We start from the raw sequence: 14,533 nt of genomic DNA, 5'->3' as shown, positions 1-14,533 counted from the left end.
GTCCCCTTCTGTGAAGTTCCTTCTTTCCTAATAAGGAACTGCAAGCTTGCAAAGATAGGACCTAATCTCTGTCATGTTCACAGACAGGGCACTCCTCCAGTCTCTGGTGCTCCCCCTTCCCATCCATCTGAACTATCCTCTGTCCCTCTGTGTCTGACTGGCTCTCTGCCTGCTCAACCTCTGCCCCATCCCCTCCGCCCCCATGTCCTTCTCAAAGAGTATGTTTGGAAAATCCTAATTTGGAATGAACATGATGACAGAGTGTTTGAATTTTAGTAATGTTGTTTCTGGGTGGTGAGACTTTGCAGGGTTTTAAAAAATTGACAGGAATGGGGCAGGAGGAGAAGACTTTTTCTTTATAGCTAGAATTTAGCAATGATACATAAGGATAATGTTGTCTCTTTTTATAAAATGAAATCAATCCAATCAAATATAATCTTAGCATTACAACTACAACTATTTGTAGCCTGGGAGATGGTGCAGTGGATGTGGCACTGGATTCTCAAATAGCAGGTCCCAAATTCAATTTCTGGCATCACATGTGCTACAGTGATGCTCTGGTTTTCTCTCTCCCTGCCACCTCTCTTATAAATAAGTAAATCTAAAAACAAATAAACAAAACAACCCACAGCTACTCACCACTCAACCTTTCATGCTAGTCTTACTTAGTTTTGCAACCAGGTAACACTGCTTCACTACTCATGATGCTCCTCCCCTGCCCCATGTGGTGACTGGAGCTTTGAACCCTGGTCCTTTGTCATGAAAACATCCTCCTGGATGGCTACCTCCTGGTCCCCTGACCTAGTTTTGAACTAAAGGGGGTCAGACTAAACTGCCCTCATATATGCCATATATGAGTAGGGATTGCTTTGAGCTGCAGGGGATACTATCTGCCCTCCTTTTCTTTGTCCAAAAGCTAGACATCATTTGTCTCTTTGTTAAGGTGACATAAATTTTCCTTTCTTCCTGCCTGTCTCTTGACCTTAGTATTAAAATAATCTAGTAAACAATACATGTGCTATGTTGTATTATGTATTCTGTGTCTGCTTGATACAAATGGGCTCTTTCATTTTTTTTTTTTTTAAAGATAATGGTTATATAAAGCGTCTCTCTTTCCTCAGGCTCCAAAGTCCCAGGTTCAATTCCTTGTACCACCATATGCGATCGCTTATGTAGCGTAAAAGCAGTGCTCTGATGTAAAAAAAAAAAAAAAAAAGAAAACAGAGAGGAAGAATGAAAGAGAGAGAGAGAGAGAGAGAGAGAGAGAGGAGAGACACTATAGCAGTGCTACACTGCCTGTGAAGCTTCCCCTATGCAGGTGTTCCCACGTGGTGGCTGGGGCTTGAACATGTGTCTTAATGCATAATAAAGCACACACTCTACTAGGTGAGCTATCTCTCTTCATTTTTTTTTTTGCCTCCAGGGTTATTCCTGGGGCTCAGTGCCTGCACCATGAATCCACTGCTCCTGGAGGCCATTTTCCCCCTTTTGTTGCCCTTGTTGTTGTAGCCTTGTCATGGTTACTATTGTTGTTGTTGATGTCGTTCATTGTTGGATAGGACAGAGAGAAAATGGAGAGGGGAGGGGAAGACAGAGAGGGGGAGAGAAAGATAGACACCTGCAGACCTGCTTCATCGCCTGTGAAGGGACTCCCCTGCAGGTGGGGAGCCGGGACTTCAAACCGGGATCCTTACGCCGGTCCTTGTGCTTTGCACCATGTGCGCTTAACCCACTGCACTATAGCCTGACCCCCCCTTCTTTAATTTTAAGGATTTATTTATTTATTTATTTTAATGAGAGAGAGAGCGAGCAAGTGAGCATATGCATCCAGGGCCTCACACATGCAAATTCTGTGATCTAATACGGAGCCACCTCTCTTAACTGCAGACATTTCATTTTAAAATAAAATGCTCTATGACCTAGAAACTAAAACACATGCACAAGAATGCTCATTATTCCTGATCTGGAATCTTCTCAAAAGTCAATTAGCATAAGATGAATAAAAACACAGGATGATGGTAACACAGTGGACTACTACACAGCACTGAAAATGAGCAATTTATGCTCACACATGGTCACACATAATAACAAAGAAGTATGACAGTACTGAGCATAGGAAGTCAGACACTCCCTTCTGTAGGATTTCATTTACATAAAGTTGAAGATTGGGTAAAATTAATGCATGGCATTGAATATGAGGATATTGCTTGCCTGGAGGGAGGCAATAGCTGAGAGGGGCCCCACGAGGGTTGTGGGGACCCTGGTAACATTCTGTTTCTTGATATGGGTCTAGGTTACATAGGTGTGTTGACTGAATTGTTTTTTTTTTTCTTTATTGAGAAGGATTAATGGTTTACAGTCAGCAAAATATATAAAATATAGTAGTTCACACATGCATAACACTTCTCAGTTTTCCACATAACAATTCAAACCCTTCTAGGTCCTCCTATGCCATCATGTTCCAGGACTTGAACCCTCCCCCCATCCAGAGTCTTTTACTTTGGTGCAATACATCAACTCTAGTCCAGGATTCTGCTTTGTGTTTTCACTTCTGATCTTATTTTTCAACTTCTGTCTATGAGTGAGATCATCACATATTTATCCTCTTTCTGCCTTATCTCACTTAACATAATTTCTTCAAACTCCATTCAAGATAGGCTGAAAATGGTAAAATCACCATTTTTAATACCTGAGTAATATATATATATTACAACGTACTCAGCCATTCATCTATTATTGGACACCTGGGCTGCTTCCAGGTCTTGACGACTACAAATTGTGCTGCTAAGAAGATAGGTATATACAGATCTATTTGGATGGATGTGTTTGGTTCCTTGGGATATATCCCCAGGAGAGGAATTACAGGGTCATAGGGTAGGTCCATTTCTAGTCTTCTGAGAGTTCTCCAGACTGTTCTTCACAGAGGTTGGACCAATTTACATTCCCACCAGCAGTGCGGGAGAGTTCCTTTGTCCCCATAGCCTCTCCAGCATTTGTTGCTGCTACCTTTTCTGAAATTTTTCTGAGCAATCTAGCTCCTCTCTGTCTCTGACCAGTAGAGAGCCATCACTATGGTTTGCCCAGGACCACCCTCGATCTAGCATCAAAAGACCTGCATCCTGGAAAGCTATCAGTCCCAGGGGAACTGGAGTGGCTGGTCATCCTTAGCACTGTGGCAAGTACACAGGCACCTAGACGTCCTGGCTCTGTCACCTCAATACCATAAGGAGATTGGATCCCTGCCATGCTTATTCCCAGGTTTATTCTGAGGATCAAGAAACTCTATGAGCCTTTGTCATTACAGATGGGAGAAGTAGAGAGAGATAGGGAGGCAAATATCCTTGGTGGATGCAGAGGGAGCAGGGGCCAAGCCAGGCTGTGGGATGGTCAGGTCTGAACAGAGTGTGTTTATCCAAGATCGAGTCAGTGTTCTCTTCCATAGGCAGAGATCAGTGTGAGCCCTGCACAGCTTAGGGCAGCTCCAGAAAGGAAAGTCTGGGTCTACTGTCCTTCCAGTCCTTATTGACTAAGGGAGTCAGGACCACGGAATCAGGTGTAGTTTCCTTTTGCCATCATTCCCTTTTGCCAAGAGTAGGGATAGGATAAGGGAAATGTACTACTAGCTGGGGTACATATATATTTGACTACCAGGTTTATCAGTGAGGCTTGGTGTCTGCACTATTCTACCATTCCCAGTAGCCATTCTTTCTTTTCTTTTTTCTTTCTTTTTTTAGATAAAAAGTTAATGACAGAGAGTGGAAGGGAGAGAGAGAAAGACATTGTAGCAGTTTCCAAGGGCTCATAAAGTTTCCTCCTATAAGGTGCTTCCATGCGGTGGGCTTGAGTCTGGGTCCTCACACATGGTAATGTGTGCACTCTACCAGGTTAGCCATCACCTGATACCCCAGCCAGGGAATTTTCTTTTTCTCCATTGCTCAGAACCTGGGGCCTTTTGCATAACCATTATGCTATCTCCTCAGCAACCCCCAGCCCCAAACAATTTTTTAAATATTTATTTATTTATTTCCTTTTTGTTGCTCTTATTGTTTTTATTGTTGTTGTAGTTATTATTGCTGTTGATGTCATCATTGTTGGGTAGGACAGAGAGAAATGGAGAGAGGAGGGGAAGACAGAGGGGGAAAGAAAGATAGACACCTGTAGACCTGCTTCACCGCCTTTGAAGCAACTCTCCTGCAGGTGGGGAGCCGGGGGCTTGAACCGGGATCCTTATGCCGGTCCTTGTGCTTTTAGCCATGTGCACTTAATCCACTGCGCTACCACCCGACTCCCCCAAATAATTTTTTTCAAGATGAATACACGTGCCTGAGCCCCTTCTAGAAGCCATTCTATTGCTTCATATTGGCAATATGGGATCTGAAGAGTTATTATCTGGCCCTAAAGCTACTGACTGTACCCCAACTTTCAGAAACTGAACCAGTGGAAGTCCAAGTGGGTACATTCTCAAGTCGTGTTACTCAGAGTCTACCCTCAGAGTAGCACCACCAGCCACCTGATCCTGCTAGAAATGTGCAAGCCCAGGCTCCTCGAACCTTCTGAAGCAGCCTGCCATTCATGGAGAGACCTCAGTCACCTTGCACATTAGAGCTGCCAGAGCACCATTCTGGATTTCTGGATTCCCCTCTTTCTAGCATGGTTAACTGAGATAGCTATATTTTCTCACCAAATTTCCCAACTATTTCTTTTCTTTTTTTTTAATTAAAATATTTATTTTGGATAGAGACAGAGGGAAATTGAGAGGAAGAGGAGAGCTACATGGAGATGGGGAAGGGGGAGGAATGAACAGGGGGGAGAAGCCGTTCACCACCTGCAGGTGGGGACTGGGGGCTTGAATCTGGGTCCTTGTGCTCTGTAACATGGCCCTTTACCAGCTATTTCTTACTATTGTGTTTGTGTGTGTAGTCTGATGAGCCCCCTTAAGGTTTTGTTATCATAAGTGCATGTTAATCAGTTCATATACTAGACTCCTAGGTGAGGCTGGCAAATGGAGGTTCCCCTCCCACAGGGATGGAGTGTTGTCCCCTGCAGATGGGTATCTGGGCCCCTTCCCTCCTCACATACACAAGTGAACGTAAATTTCATGGCAGTTGACACACCACAGCCCCTTGCAGAAGCCCTGGGCTGGTCAGAAGCAGAGCAGTGGAGGGTGCTGCATGGGGGTTTGGTGTGTGGAGCTGGACACTTTTCCAGAGGTCAAGCGGGTGCTGGCCTCAGCAAGGCTGGGCAGTGGGAGCCTGAGTCCTCCTAACTCTGGGACCCACCTGCACCCCAACATCAGTGTAGACTGGGCAATCGCCCCACACCTATATTCCCCGAGACTCACAGAATATAGCAGATGACCCCAATGCTCCACATGTCTGTGGCGTAGCCGATGGGCTCGTAGTTGATCACTTCAGGGGCCACGAACTCTGGGGTGCCAAAGAGGACCTTCAGAGACCCGGCATTCTCTGCAACCAGAATGAAGAGGGGTCAGTCACCAGAGTCTTTCATAGCTGGTCCACACCAGTGTCCTTCCCTGTGGGACCCAGACAAGACTGGCCTCAGGGACTGGTCTCCTTGGAGACCAGGACATCAACTCCCCAGTAAGCTCATATGCTACCTGTTCCTGAGCTGCTGGGTGTGAAGGGGTCTGATGAAGCCCCACCCCTGCAGGTATCTCCTTGTGTCTGTCTCTCCCACAGATGTCCCAGGGAAGGGAAGTGATTTCTGCTTAATAAGTTCTAACACTCACGATGATGCCCCAGAGCCCTGCCACCTGTTTTACTAGGATATTCCTATTTGACACTCTTGACAACTCTGTGAAGGATGTGTGACCCTCCTGCTTCTGAGGAGGAAAGGAAAGCCCAGGGAAGATCAGTAATTTGCTCATCTAGCTAATAAGTGGTAGTCAAGACCTGAACCCATGAGGGCTAATTCCCAAGTCCTGTCCCTTTCACTGCACTCCCCCTCCCCCAACTAGCTTTACCCTTTCCTCCTGGGAGTTGCCAGGGGGGAAAAAAGGGTAGGAATCATTATTTTTTAAATTTCTTTTCTCTTCCTCCTCCTTTTTTGCTGCCAGGGTTTTATTTTGGGCTTCATGCTTGCATGATCCTACTGCCGCTGCTGGTAGACTTTGTTTTGGTTTTAGATAGAGGGTGAGAGATAGAGAGGGAAAGAGAGACCGAGAGAGAAAGACAGACACTACAGCATTGTTTCAATGCTTTTGAAGCATCCCCATTGCATGGTCCTCCCATGTGGTGGTGGGGCTTGAATCCAGGTCCTCATACATGGCAAAGTGTGTATTCTACTGGTGAGCTAACTCTCAGACTTCCTAGAACCATTCTTAAGCCGTAGGTGGTGCCTCTGAGCTATACAGGGTCAGAAACGCTTGGAAGGAGATGCTAAAGGGAAGCATCTTTTGTAGGTACCAGGTCCTGATGGGTCCTTGCCAGTGGGAGGGGGTGCCATAACACATGTGGGTCATGTTTGATCTTGGTTGACTACAGAGTTCATAAGTGTATTATGATGATGATGATGATGATGATGATGATGGGAGTTAATGCTTTACAATCCAATCATTGACATACGCACACAATTTCATTATGTAACAGGCTCCCCAAATTTTCTTCCTATCCTCCCTCCCCAGAGTCTTTTGCTTTGGTGCAATATCCATAAGTGTTTTTAAAGTGAAACACTTTAACACCTTACAGTGTGCAAGAGTTCAAGCACCCAGTCCCCACCTGTAGGGGATAGCTTTATGAGAGGTGAAGCAGTACTGTAGGTCTCTCTCTCTCTCTGTTTATATCTTCTCCCTCCTTTCTCAATTCCTCTGCCCTATCACATGAAATAAATAAATAAATAAATAATATTAAAAACATTAAGTGAAGCACTTTACAGCCCTCACAACCAGTTTCAATTCCAGTCTGAAACCTTCCTACTCTTATTTCACTGCTCCCAGTTTTCTGGTCGTGGGCCATCACTGTCTCCACAATGTCCCCTCACTAAGGGAGCCCAAGAGTTATGTTATTTGGGCTCTGACACACCCTGAGGCTCCTGTCCACAGGCAGGCCCTGGAGCTGGGTGCTGTCACCATGTAGCACAGTGCAACCACCCACCATAGGAAGCATGGCTCACCAGGTCCCCAGTCAAATGACAGGCCGTGGCTCCCTCACCTTACTCCTCACTGGACAAATAGGCCTCCTGGGAAGAGATGCAGGTGGCATTCATTGCTCCCAGGACTGTGAAAGAAAGAGCAGCTTCCCAACCCCTGGGGCTCCTGTTCACTGGGCAGTGGTGGCAGGTGAAGGTCTCCTCATCACAAGCAGACTAGATGTGGATGGGATGTGAGGCCCCTCAACAAAGTGACTTCAGGGCTGGGGGCCAAAGGTCCTGCTTTCTTTATCCAGAAGTGCAGGGGCGGCAGAGATGCTTCAGAGAGCCCTGAGGTACTTATCCAGCCCCAGAACCTTCTAGTGTGAGCCATGGTTTTCCAGACTCTAAGCTGGGGTGCATAACATCTACTCCTGAGGCTTCTGTGAGAATCATAGGAGAGAGGGCAAGTGAGGGTGTGCTGGAAGCCATGCAGCATGAGCGCCATCCTCAAAGGAAGTTCTGTGGCTAAAGGTGCCATAGTGAAAAGATGAGAGAGGGTAATGACAGTAAAAAATAATGTATTAGATTATCAACTTATGTAACAGATGAGGGCTCCTAGGCTTGCAGCTAATCATACAGTAAGTGGTAGAAATAGGACTTGAAGTTAAGCAGTCTCATGGCTTCTGATTTTTTACAAGGTTCTTGTTGTACAGTTACTTATCTTTCCAATTTGCCATCTTTCTCCACCTTAGGACACTGGATGCCCATACCCATCTTAGTCTCCTCCTACTTCCTCTCTTTAGAGTTCTTTGAAATCTGCTATAATAGACCATGGCTAATTAAACTTTCATCCTGTCTTTTCCCCTTCTTAGTTTCTGTTTCCTTCTTTCTTCCCCTCCCTTTCTTCTTTTCATTCTACTTCTTTCTGTGGCTTGGTGCTTGCACTACTCTGTTCCCAGCAGTCATTTTTTGACTGAGGGTGAGAGACAGAGAGTTGAAGAGAAAGAGGGGAGAGACATCTGCAGCACTGCTACATCACTTGTGAAGCCTCCTATCTGCAGGTGGGGATCAGGCGGATTTAACTTGGTTCCATGTGCATAGTTCTTTCTGCTCTACCAGTTGTGCCACCACCTGGTACCCTTTCTTTGTTTCCTAAGTCTCAACAACGAGCAAGATCATCTGGTACTCCTCCCCTTTCTGGCTTATCTCAGCCTGACCCCTTCAAATATCATCCAAGATGTAGCAGAAGAGAAGCTTTCATCATTTTTTTTTAACAGCTGAGTAGCATTCCACTGTATATATGTGTCACAGCCCTGCCCCGTTCCTATTAATACTAGTGTGTGGAACATAAACATCAGGGTCATCACATGTTGGTGATAAGGTGAGAGGTAACTTACCCAGCCTTCTGGCCAGACCAAAGTCAATGAGCTTGATCCTGGTGCCAGTCTTGTTGACACACATGATGTTCTCGGGCTTGAGGTCCAGGTGGACGATGCCCTGCTTGTGGATGTACTCCACGCCCTCCGAGATCTGCTTCATGTACTTGATGCACTCACGCTCTGTCAGCTCAAAGTCCTCATCGATGATGCGCTCAAACAGCTCACCCCCTGACACACTGTGGGGACAGATGTAGGCAGTCTGTACCTAGGATCTCACAACCTGTCTGGCCCAGGGCAGTGGGGTCTGATGGGAAAGCCCTATTTTGGGGGGTTCTGGGCACTCTGTAGTTTCCTGAGTCCCAGGTCACTGCTCTGTAAAGCTGGGTCTGATTTTCTAAGTGTGAGGAGGGTCTGGACCTGGTTTTCTGTGTGGGGAGACCTCCCTGGCACCTAGAGAAATGTTGGGGGATTCAAGAAAGCATCTAGGTTGGGCAGTTTCAGAGGTTGTCAGGACATGATAAAGTCTTCTTGTTCTTTCAAAGGGTGACCAGTAGGCAGCCTTCTTTCTCAAATGACCACAGATGTATAAAAAGATCACTCCTATACTCTAGTTGTGTCTTCTAGTCACAAGGAATTTCAATCCTGACAATACTCACAGCACCCTAAGCAAGTGTTTTGTAAAGTCAGGCACACAAAAATATTTTCCACAGAAAAGAACCTCAGAAAATTTTCTAAAATATGTTGGCTGTAACTTGTCATGCTTCCATGTTTGATGGTAAACATTCCTACAGAAGTCATTAATTCTGACTAGGCCTGTAATGCCTGTTTACTCCTTCTGGCCTTAAATGACTTTTCTTACCTCTTTCTTACCCAAGTTGGCTGCGTAGTAAGACCTTCCTGCCTTGAGAGACCTGGGATTCTGGTCACAATGGTTCTGGGGCTAATCAGGTCTCCTCTGCTAAGGGCTCAAGGCCTCAAATCTCATGGGCCTTCTTTCTGACCTCACACCACCTTCCTTGCTTACTATTCAGAAAGCTTAAAGTATCTTTCAGAGATTTAGAGTAACTAGGCATTAGTAAACTCTTTCTACAATTGCCTAAAGGTCCACTGGCCAGATAAGGCAGGGTGGGCTTCATTCTGGATCTAGCCTCTTCTGGGAAAGGCAGCATGAAGAAGGAAAAGAGCTAAGATTGAGGGGCTGGGCAGTGGTACATCCAGTAGGGCCCACGTTACCATGTGCAAGGATCTGGATTCAAGCCCCAGTCCCCCATCTGCAGGGAGGAAGTTTCACAAGTGCTGAAGCAGTCCTGCAGGTGTCTCTCTCTTCCTATCCCATCCTCCCCTCTCAGTTACTCTGTTTTTATCAATTAAAAACACAGAGGGAAAAAAGGCCTCTGGGAATGGATTTGTCATGCAGGCCTTAGTGGCAATAAAATCAATAATAAAAAAAAGAGCTTGGAAGGATGACAGAGGTCCTAGTGAGGGTTGTATTATTATATGGAAAACTGGGAGATGTTACACATGTACAAACTATTGTATTTATTGTTGAATGTAAAATATTAATTCCCCAGTAAAGAAATTAAAAAAAAAAGAGCTGGGGCCTGAATCCTGGCTCTGCATTTAGAAAATTGTGTGCCACTGGACAAAAAACCCTCATCCCTTGGGGGTATGGGTTGACTTGCCAATGTCCATGTTCAGCAGAGAAGAAATTACAGAAGACAGACCTACCTTCTGCACCCCATGAGGAATTTTTTAAAAACATTTAAAAAATATTTATTTATTCCCTTTTGTTGCCCTTGTTTTATTGTTGTAGTTATTGATGTCGTTGTTGTTGGATAAGACAGAGAGAAATGGAGAGAGGAGGGGAAGACAAAGAGAGGGAGAGAAAGACAGACACCTGCAGACCTGCTTCACCGCCTGTGAAGCGACTCCCCTGCAGGTGGGGAGCCGGGGGCTTGAACTGGGATCCTTACTCAGTCCTTGCACTTTGCACCACCTGCACTTTACCCTCTGCGCTACTGCCCAACTCCCCCTATAAAGAATTTTGATCCATACCCCCAGAGGGATAAAGAACAGGGAAGCTTCAAATGGATGGAAAAGGATATGGAACTCTGGTGGTGGGAATTGTGTGGAATTATACTCCTCTTCTCCTACAATCTTGCTAGTCATTATTCAATCACTAATTAAGAAACAACAACAACAAAAACCTCAGGCTTTCTGGGCCCCAGCTTCCTTATCTGACCATGCCTTATAGACACACAGTAGGGCTCAGCATATACCAACAACTTGAGGGGGCCAAGTGGGTCTTGTCACGGGTCCGAGGGAGAGACTGATATGACAAATGTTTTTGATCCTTTAAAGAATGATCTGGGAAAGGCCAATCTGTGCCAGAGGCTACTAGAAGTGGCGATAAAGTAACCAAAGAAAGAGGATCCTTGGCAGCCAGCAGGTGGCGCATCTGCACGCAAACCCCGCACATCTGCTTTCTGCAAGACTCCAACTTCTGATCCCATTTTCAAGTCCCAGAGGATTCTTACCACGTCTGTGCCTCAACGTTTCTTCATTTGGGACACACACACACACACACACACACACACACACACACACACACACACACACACACACACACCAGCAAGGTTTCTGTGAATACTGAGTTAATACTGGTAAATGCTTAGAAAAATGCCTGCCACATGGCAAGAATTCAATAATGTTAATTATCAAGAATTTTTTTTTAGAATCACTGGGAAAGGGAAGGAAAGAAATGAAAGACAACTACCAGATGGTTTCACTCATATGTGGAACATAGGGAATTAAAACACTTGAAGAAAGAGGAAGTGGAGGAGGGGGGGTTTGGGTGGTGGCATATCTGGCTGAACACACGTTAAAATGCGCAAGGACCCGGGTTCAAGCTCCCAGTACCCACCTGCAGGGGGAAAGCTTCATAAGTGTTTCTTTTCCTATCTCCTCCTTTCCTCTCAATTTTTGGCTGTCTCTATCCAAATAGTAGATGAAGATAGTAGGAGAAGAAGAGAAGAAGAAGAGGAAGAAGGAGAAAAAAAGGGAAAAATTAAAAAGTAGTTAACCAGTCTCTAAGACCTTGGGAGAAGTATGGCAGTAGTGTAGGGACTGGGACACAGAACTTTGATGGCGTGGAACTATACCTCTATTACCTGATAATGTTGCAAATCACTGGTAAATCACGAATGAAAATGTTTTAAAAATCACTGGGAGAGGGGATGGCAAGGTTCATAAGGTAGGATGCTTGGTTTGAACGCCAGCTTATAAGATTGGGATATTATGGCATTAGGGGAAGTTTTGCTGCTCTGGCCTCTCTGCCACCTGCCCCTCCCAAGTTACTTGGGCTCTTATTGAAAATTAAGATACCCAAACCCCTCCCCTGAAGATTTTGATTTGGAAAATCATGGAAGGGGCCTGGGGATCCATATTTTAATAAGTAACCCAGGTCATATTTATTATTATTATTTTTAAAAATTTATTTATTCCCGGGAGTTGGGCAGTAGCGCAGCGGGTTAAACGCAGGTGGCCCAAAGTGCAAGGACCGGTGTAAGGATCCTGGTTCAAGCCCCTGGCTTCCCACCTGCAGGGGAGTCACTTCACAGGCAGTGAAGCAGGTCTGCAGGTGTCTTTCTCTCCCCCTCTCTGTCTTCCCCTCCTCTCTCCATTTCTCTGTCCTATCGAACAATAACGACATCAATAATAACTACAACAATGAAAAAAAACAACTAGGGCAACAAAAGGGAATAAGTTAAAAAATATATTTATTCCCTTTTGTTGCCTTTGTTTTATTGTTGTAGTTATTATTGTTGTTGTTATTGATGTCGTTGTCGTTGTTGTTGGATAGGACAGAAAGAAATGGTGAGAGGAGGGGAAGACAGAGAGGAGGAGAGAAAGATAGACACCTGCAGACCTGCTTCACCACCTGTGAAGCAATTCCCTGCAGGTGGGGAGCCGGGGGCTCGAACCGGGATCCTTACGCCGGTTATTGTGCTTTGCACCACCTGTGCTTAATCCGCTGCACTACCGCCCAACTCCCCATTTTTATTATCTTACAAGTTAAGGAAATACTAAGTTGCTGAATCACCACCTCTGGGAGGCCAGTTGAAATTTATATGCTCCAGGCAGTGAAATAACTCAATTAGATAGCGTGCTGCTTCATCATGTGTGTGATCCAGGTTCAAGCCTGGTCCCTACCACACTGAAGAAAGCTTTGGTAATTTAATCTCTTTCACTCTATCTTAAAAAAAGAAAGGGGGAGTCGGGCTGTAGCGCAGCGGGTTAAGCGCAGGTGGTGCAAAGAACAAGGACCGGCATAAGGATCCCGGTTCGAACCCGGCTCCCCACCTGCAGGGGAGTCGCTTCACAGGCGGTGAAGCAGGTCTGCAGGTGTCTATCTTACTCTCCTCCTCTCTGTCTTCCCCTCCTCTCTCCATTTCTCCCTGTCCTATCCAACAACAACAACAACAATAATAACTACAACAATAAAACAACAAGGTGAACAAAAGGGAATAAATAAATAAAATAAATATAAAAAAAATTAAAAAAAAGAAAGGAAGAAGGGGAGAAGGAATGAGATGAGAGAGAGAGAGGGAGTGGAAGAGGGAGAGGAAGAGGGAGAGGGAGAGAGAGAGAGAGAGAGAGAGCAAAAGAGCATATTTTATGCCTTTTAAGAGATCACTCCAAATCCTCAAATGAAATGAACTTTCCATCCTCGGATTTCTCTGGATTTTTTTTTTTTTTTTTTGTATCAAGACTGCCTTGTCTCTGGGAGTATGATTGACCTGTCAACACCCATGTCCAGCAAAGAAGCAATTAAAGAATCCAGAACTCCACGTTCTGCACTGCAAAAAGAATTTTGGCTCATATTCCCAGAGGGGTAAATGATAGGGGAAGTAAATCAGAGGGCTCTGTACCCCCATTCCACCAGGACCTGAAGCATTTGTTGAATCTTGTTTGTATATAATCACTGAAAGGAAAATGAGTCTGGAAAACACCAGAAGAAGCCAGGAACAATTTCGCTTATTTGAGGGAGAAGAGGGAAAAAAAAAGATACTTGGAAGTAGTAATAGGTGTAGGAGTGACCTAGAAAGGAAGTGAAGGCAGGGAAAAAATATACATAGATATAGAGAGGTAGTTATAGAATTAGCCCATACCAGTGACCTTGGGAAAACTATTGCAGTGGGAACGGCATGGAATCATATCCCTATTATCTTAAATTTTTGAAAATTAATATTAAACCACTAATAAAAAAGTTAAAAAGACTGCTTTGTCCTAAAGTTTTTTGTTATTGTTCTGTGAACAACTTTATGTCTGAAAAAGGTCTAGCTCGATAGTAATTAGAAGCAAAAGACTGCAGGTGTAATGGCGTCCATGGGAACTGGTGGCAGTGATGGGAATGGACAAGGGGTGGTGAAGTCTGTCACTTATCCTCTGGAGGAGGTGGCGAAGCGCATCTCCTTGAAGGAGATATGGCTGGTGATCCACGGGCAAGTCTACAATATCATCCCTTTCCTTAACGAGCATCCTGGTGGGGAAGTTTTGCTGGAACAAGCTGGTGCAGATGCAAGTGAAAGCTTTGAAGATGTAGAGCACTCCATTGATGACAGAGAAATGCTAAAGCAGTACTAGATTGACGATGTGCATCCAAATGATCTTAAACCTGAAAGTGGTAGTAAGGATCCTTTGAAAAATGACACGTGCAAAAGTTGCTGGTCATATTGGATTTTACCCATCATAGGCGCTGTTCTCTTAGGCTTCCTGTAACATTACTATACTTCGAAAAGCAAGTCCTCCTGAGGAGATCTTGTTGAAGTCTGGATAGTATTATCCACTTGGGAGTGAGAACTAGAGACTTCTTTGGAGGCTGCAATGGTGCCCTCTTTCTGAATCCTACCAGTTGTATTTTCCCTTTTGGAGCCTAGATAGCTGGCCAGACATCCACCTCAGACCTGACCCATGTCTCATCTCTGAGCCTTATACTCCTAAGCACCTATACATTATTTTCAGTCCTTGCCTGAGTTTTCCCTTTTCCCAGTTTTCTTGTGTAC

The 14,533-nt window shown here is 44.9% G+C and overlaps 1 protein-coding gene and 1 pseudogene across 2 annotated transcripts in view; one reads left to right on the top strand and one right to left on the bottom strand.

Annotated features, from left to right (window-relative positions):
* The window catches only part of MYLK (myosin light chain kinase), a 348,762-nt gene that overhangs the window by 29,438 nt on the left and 304,791 nt on the right, over positions 1-14,533 (bottom strand). For both annotated transcript variants that reach the window (XM_007528900.3, XM_016190727.2), the window contains 2 exons: positions 8,487-8,704; positions 5,342-5,465 (listed from right to left, as the gene is read on the bottom strand). In XM_007528900.3, the coding sequence (XP_007528962.3) occupies positions 5,342-5,465; positions 8,487-8,704 (342 nt within the window). The remainder of the gene's footprint in view (positions 1-5,341; positions 5,466-8,486; positions 8,705-14,533) is intronic.
* LOC103118694 (cytochrome b5 type B-like) lies at positions 13,761-14,282 on the top strand (annotated as a pseudogene).

This window comes from Erinaceus europaeus, chromosome 9, assembly GCF_950295315.1.
Source record: "Erinaceus europaeus chromosome 9, mEriEur2.1, whole genome shotgun sequence".
In the NCBI taxonomy this organism is placed as follows: domain Eukaryota; kingdom Metazoa; phylum Chordata; class Mammalia; order Eulipotyphla; family Erinaceidae; genus Erinaceus; species Erinaceus europaeus.
This window is presented reverse-complemented; position numbering and strand designations above follow the sequence as displayed.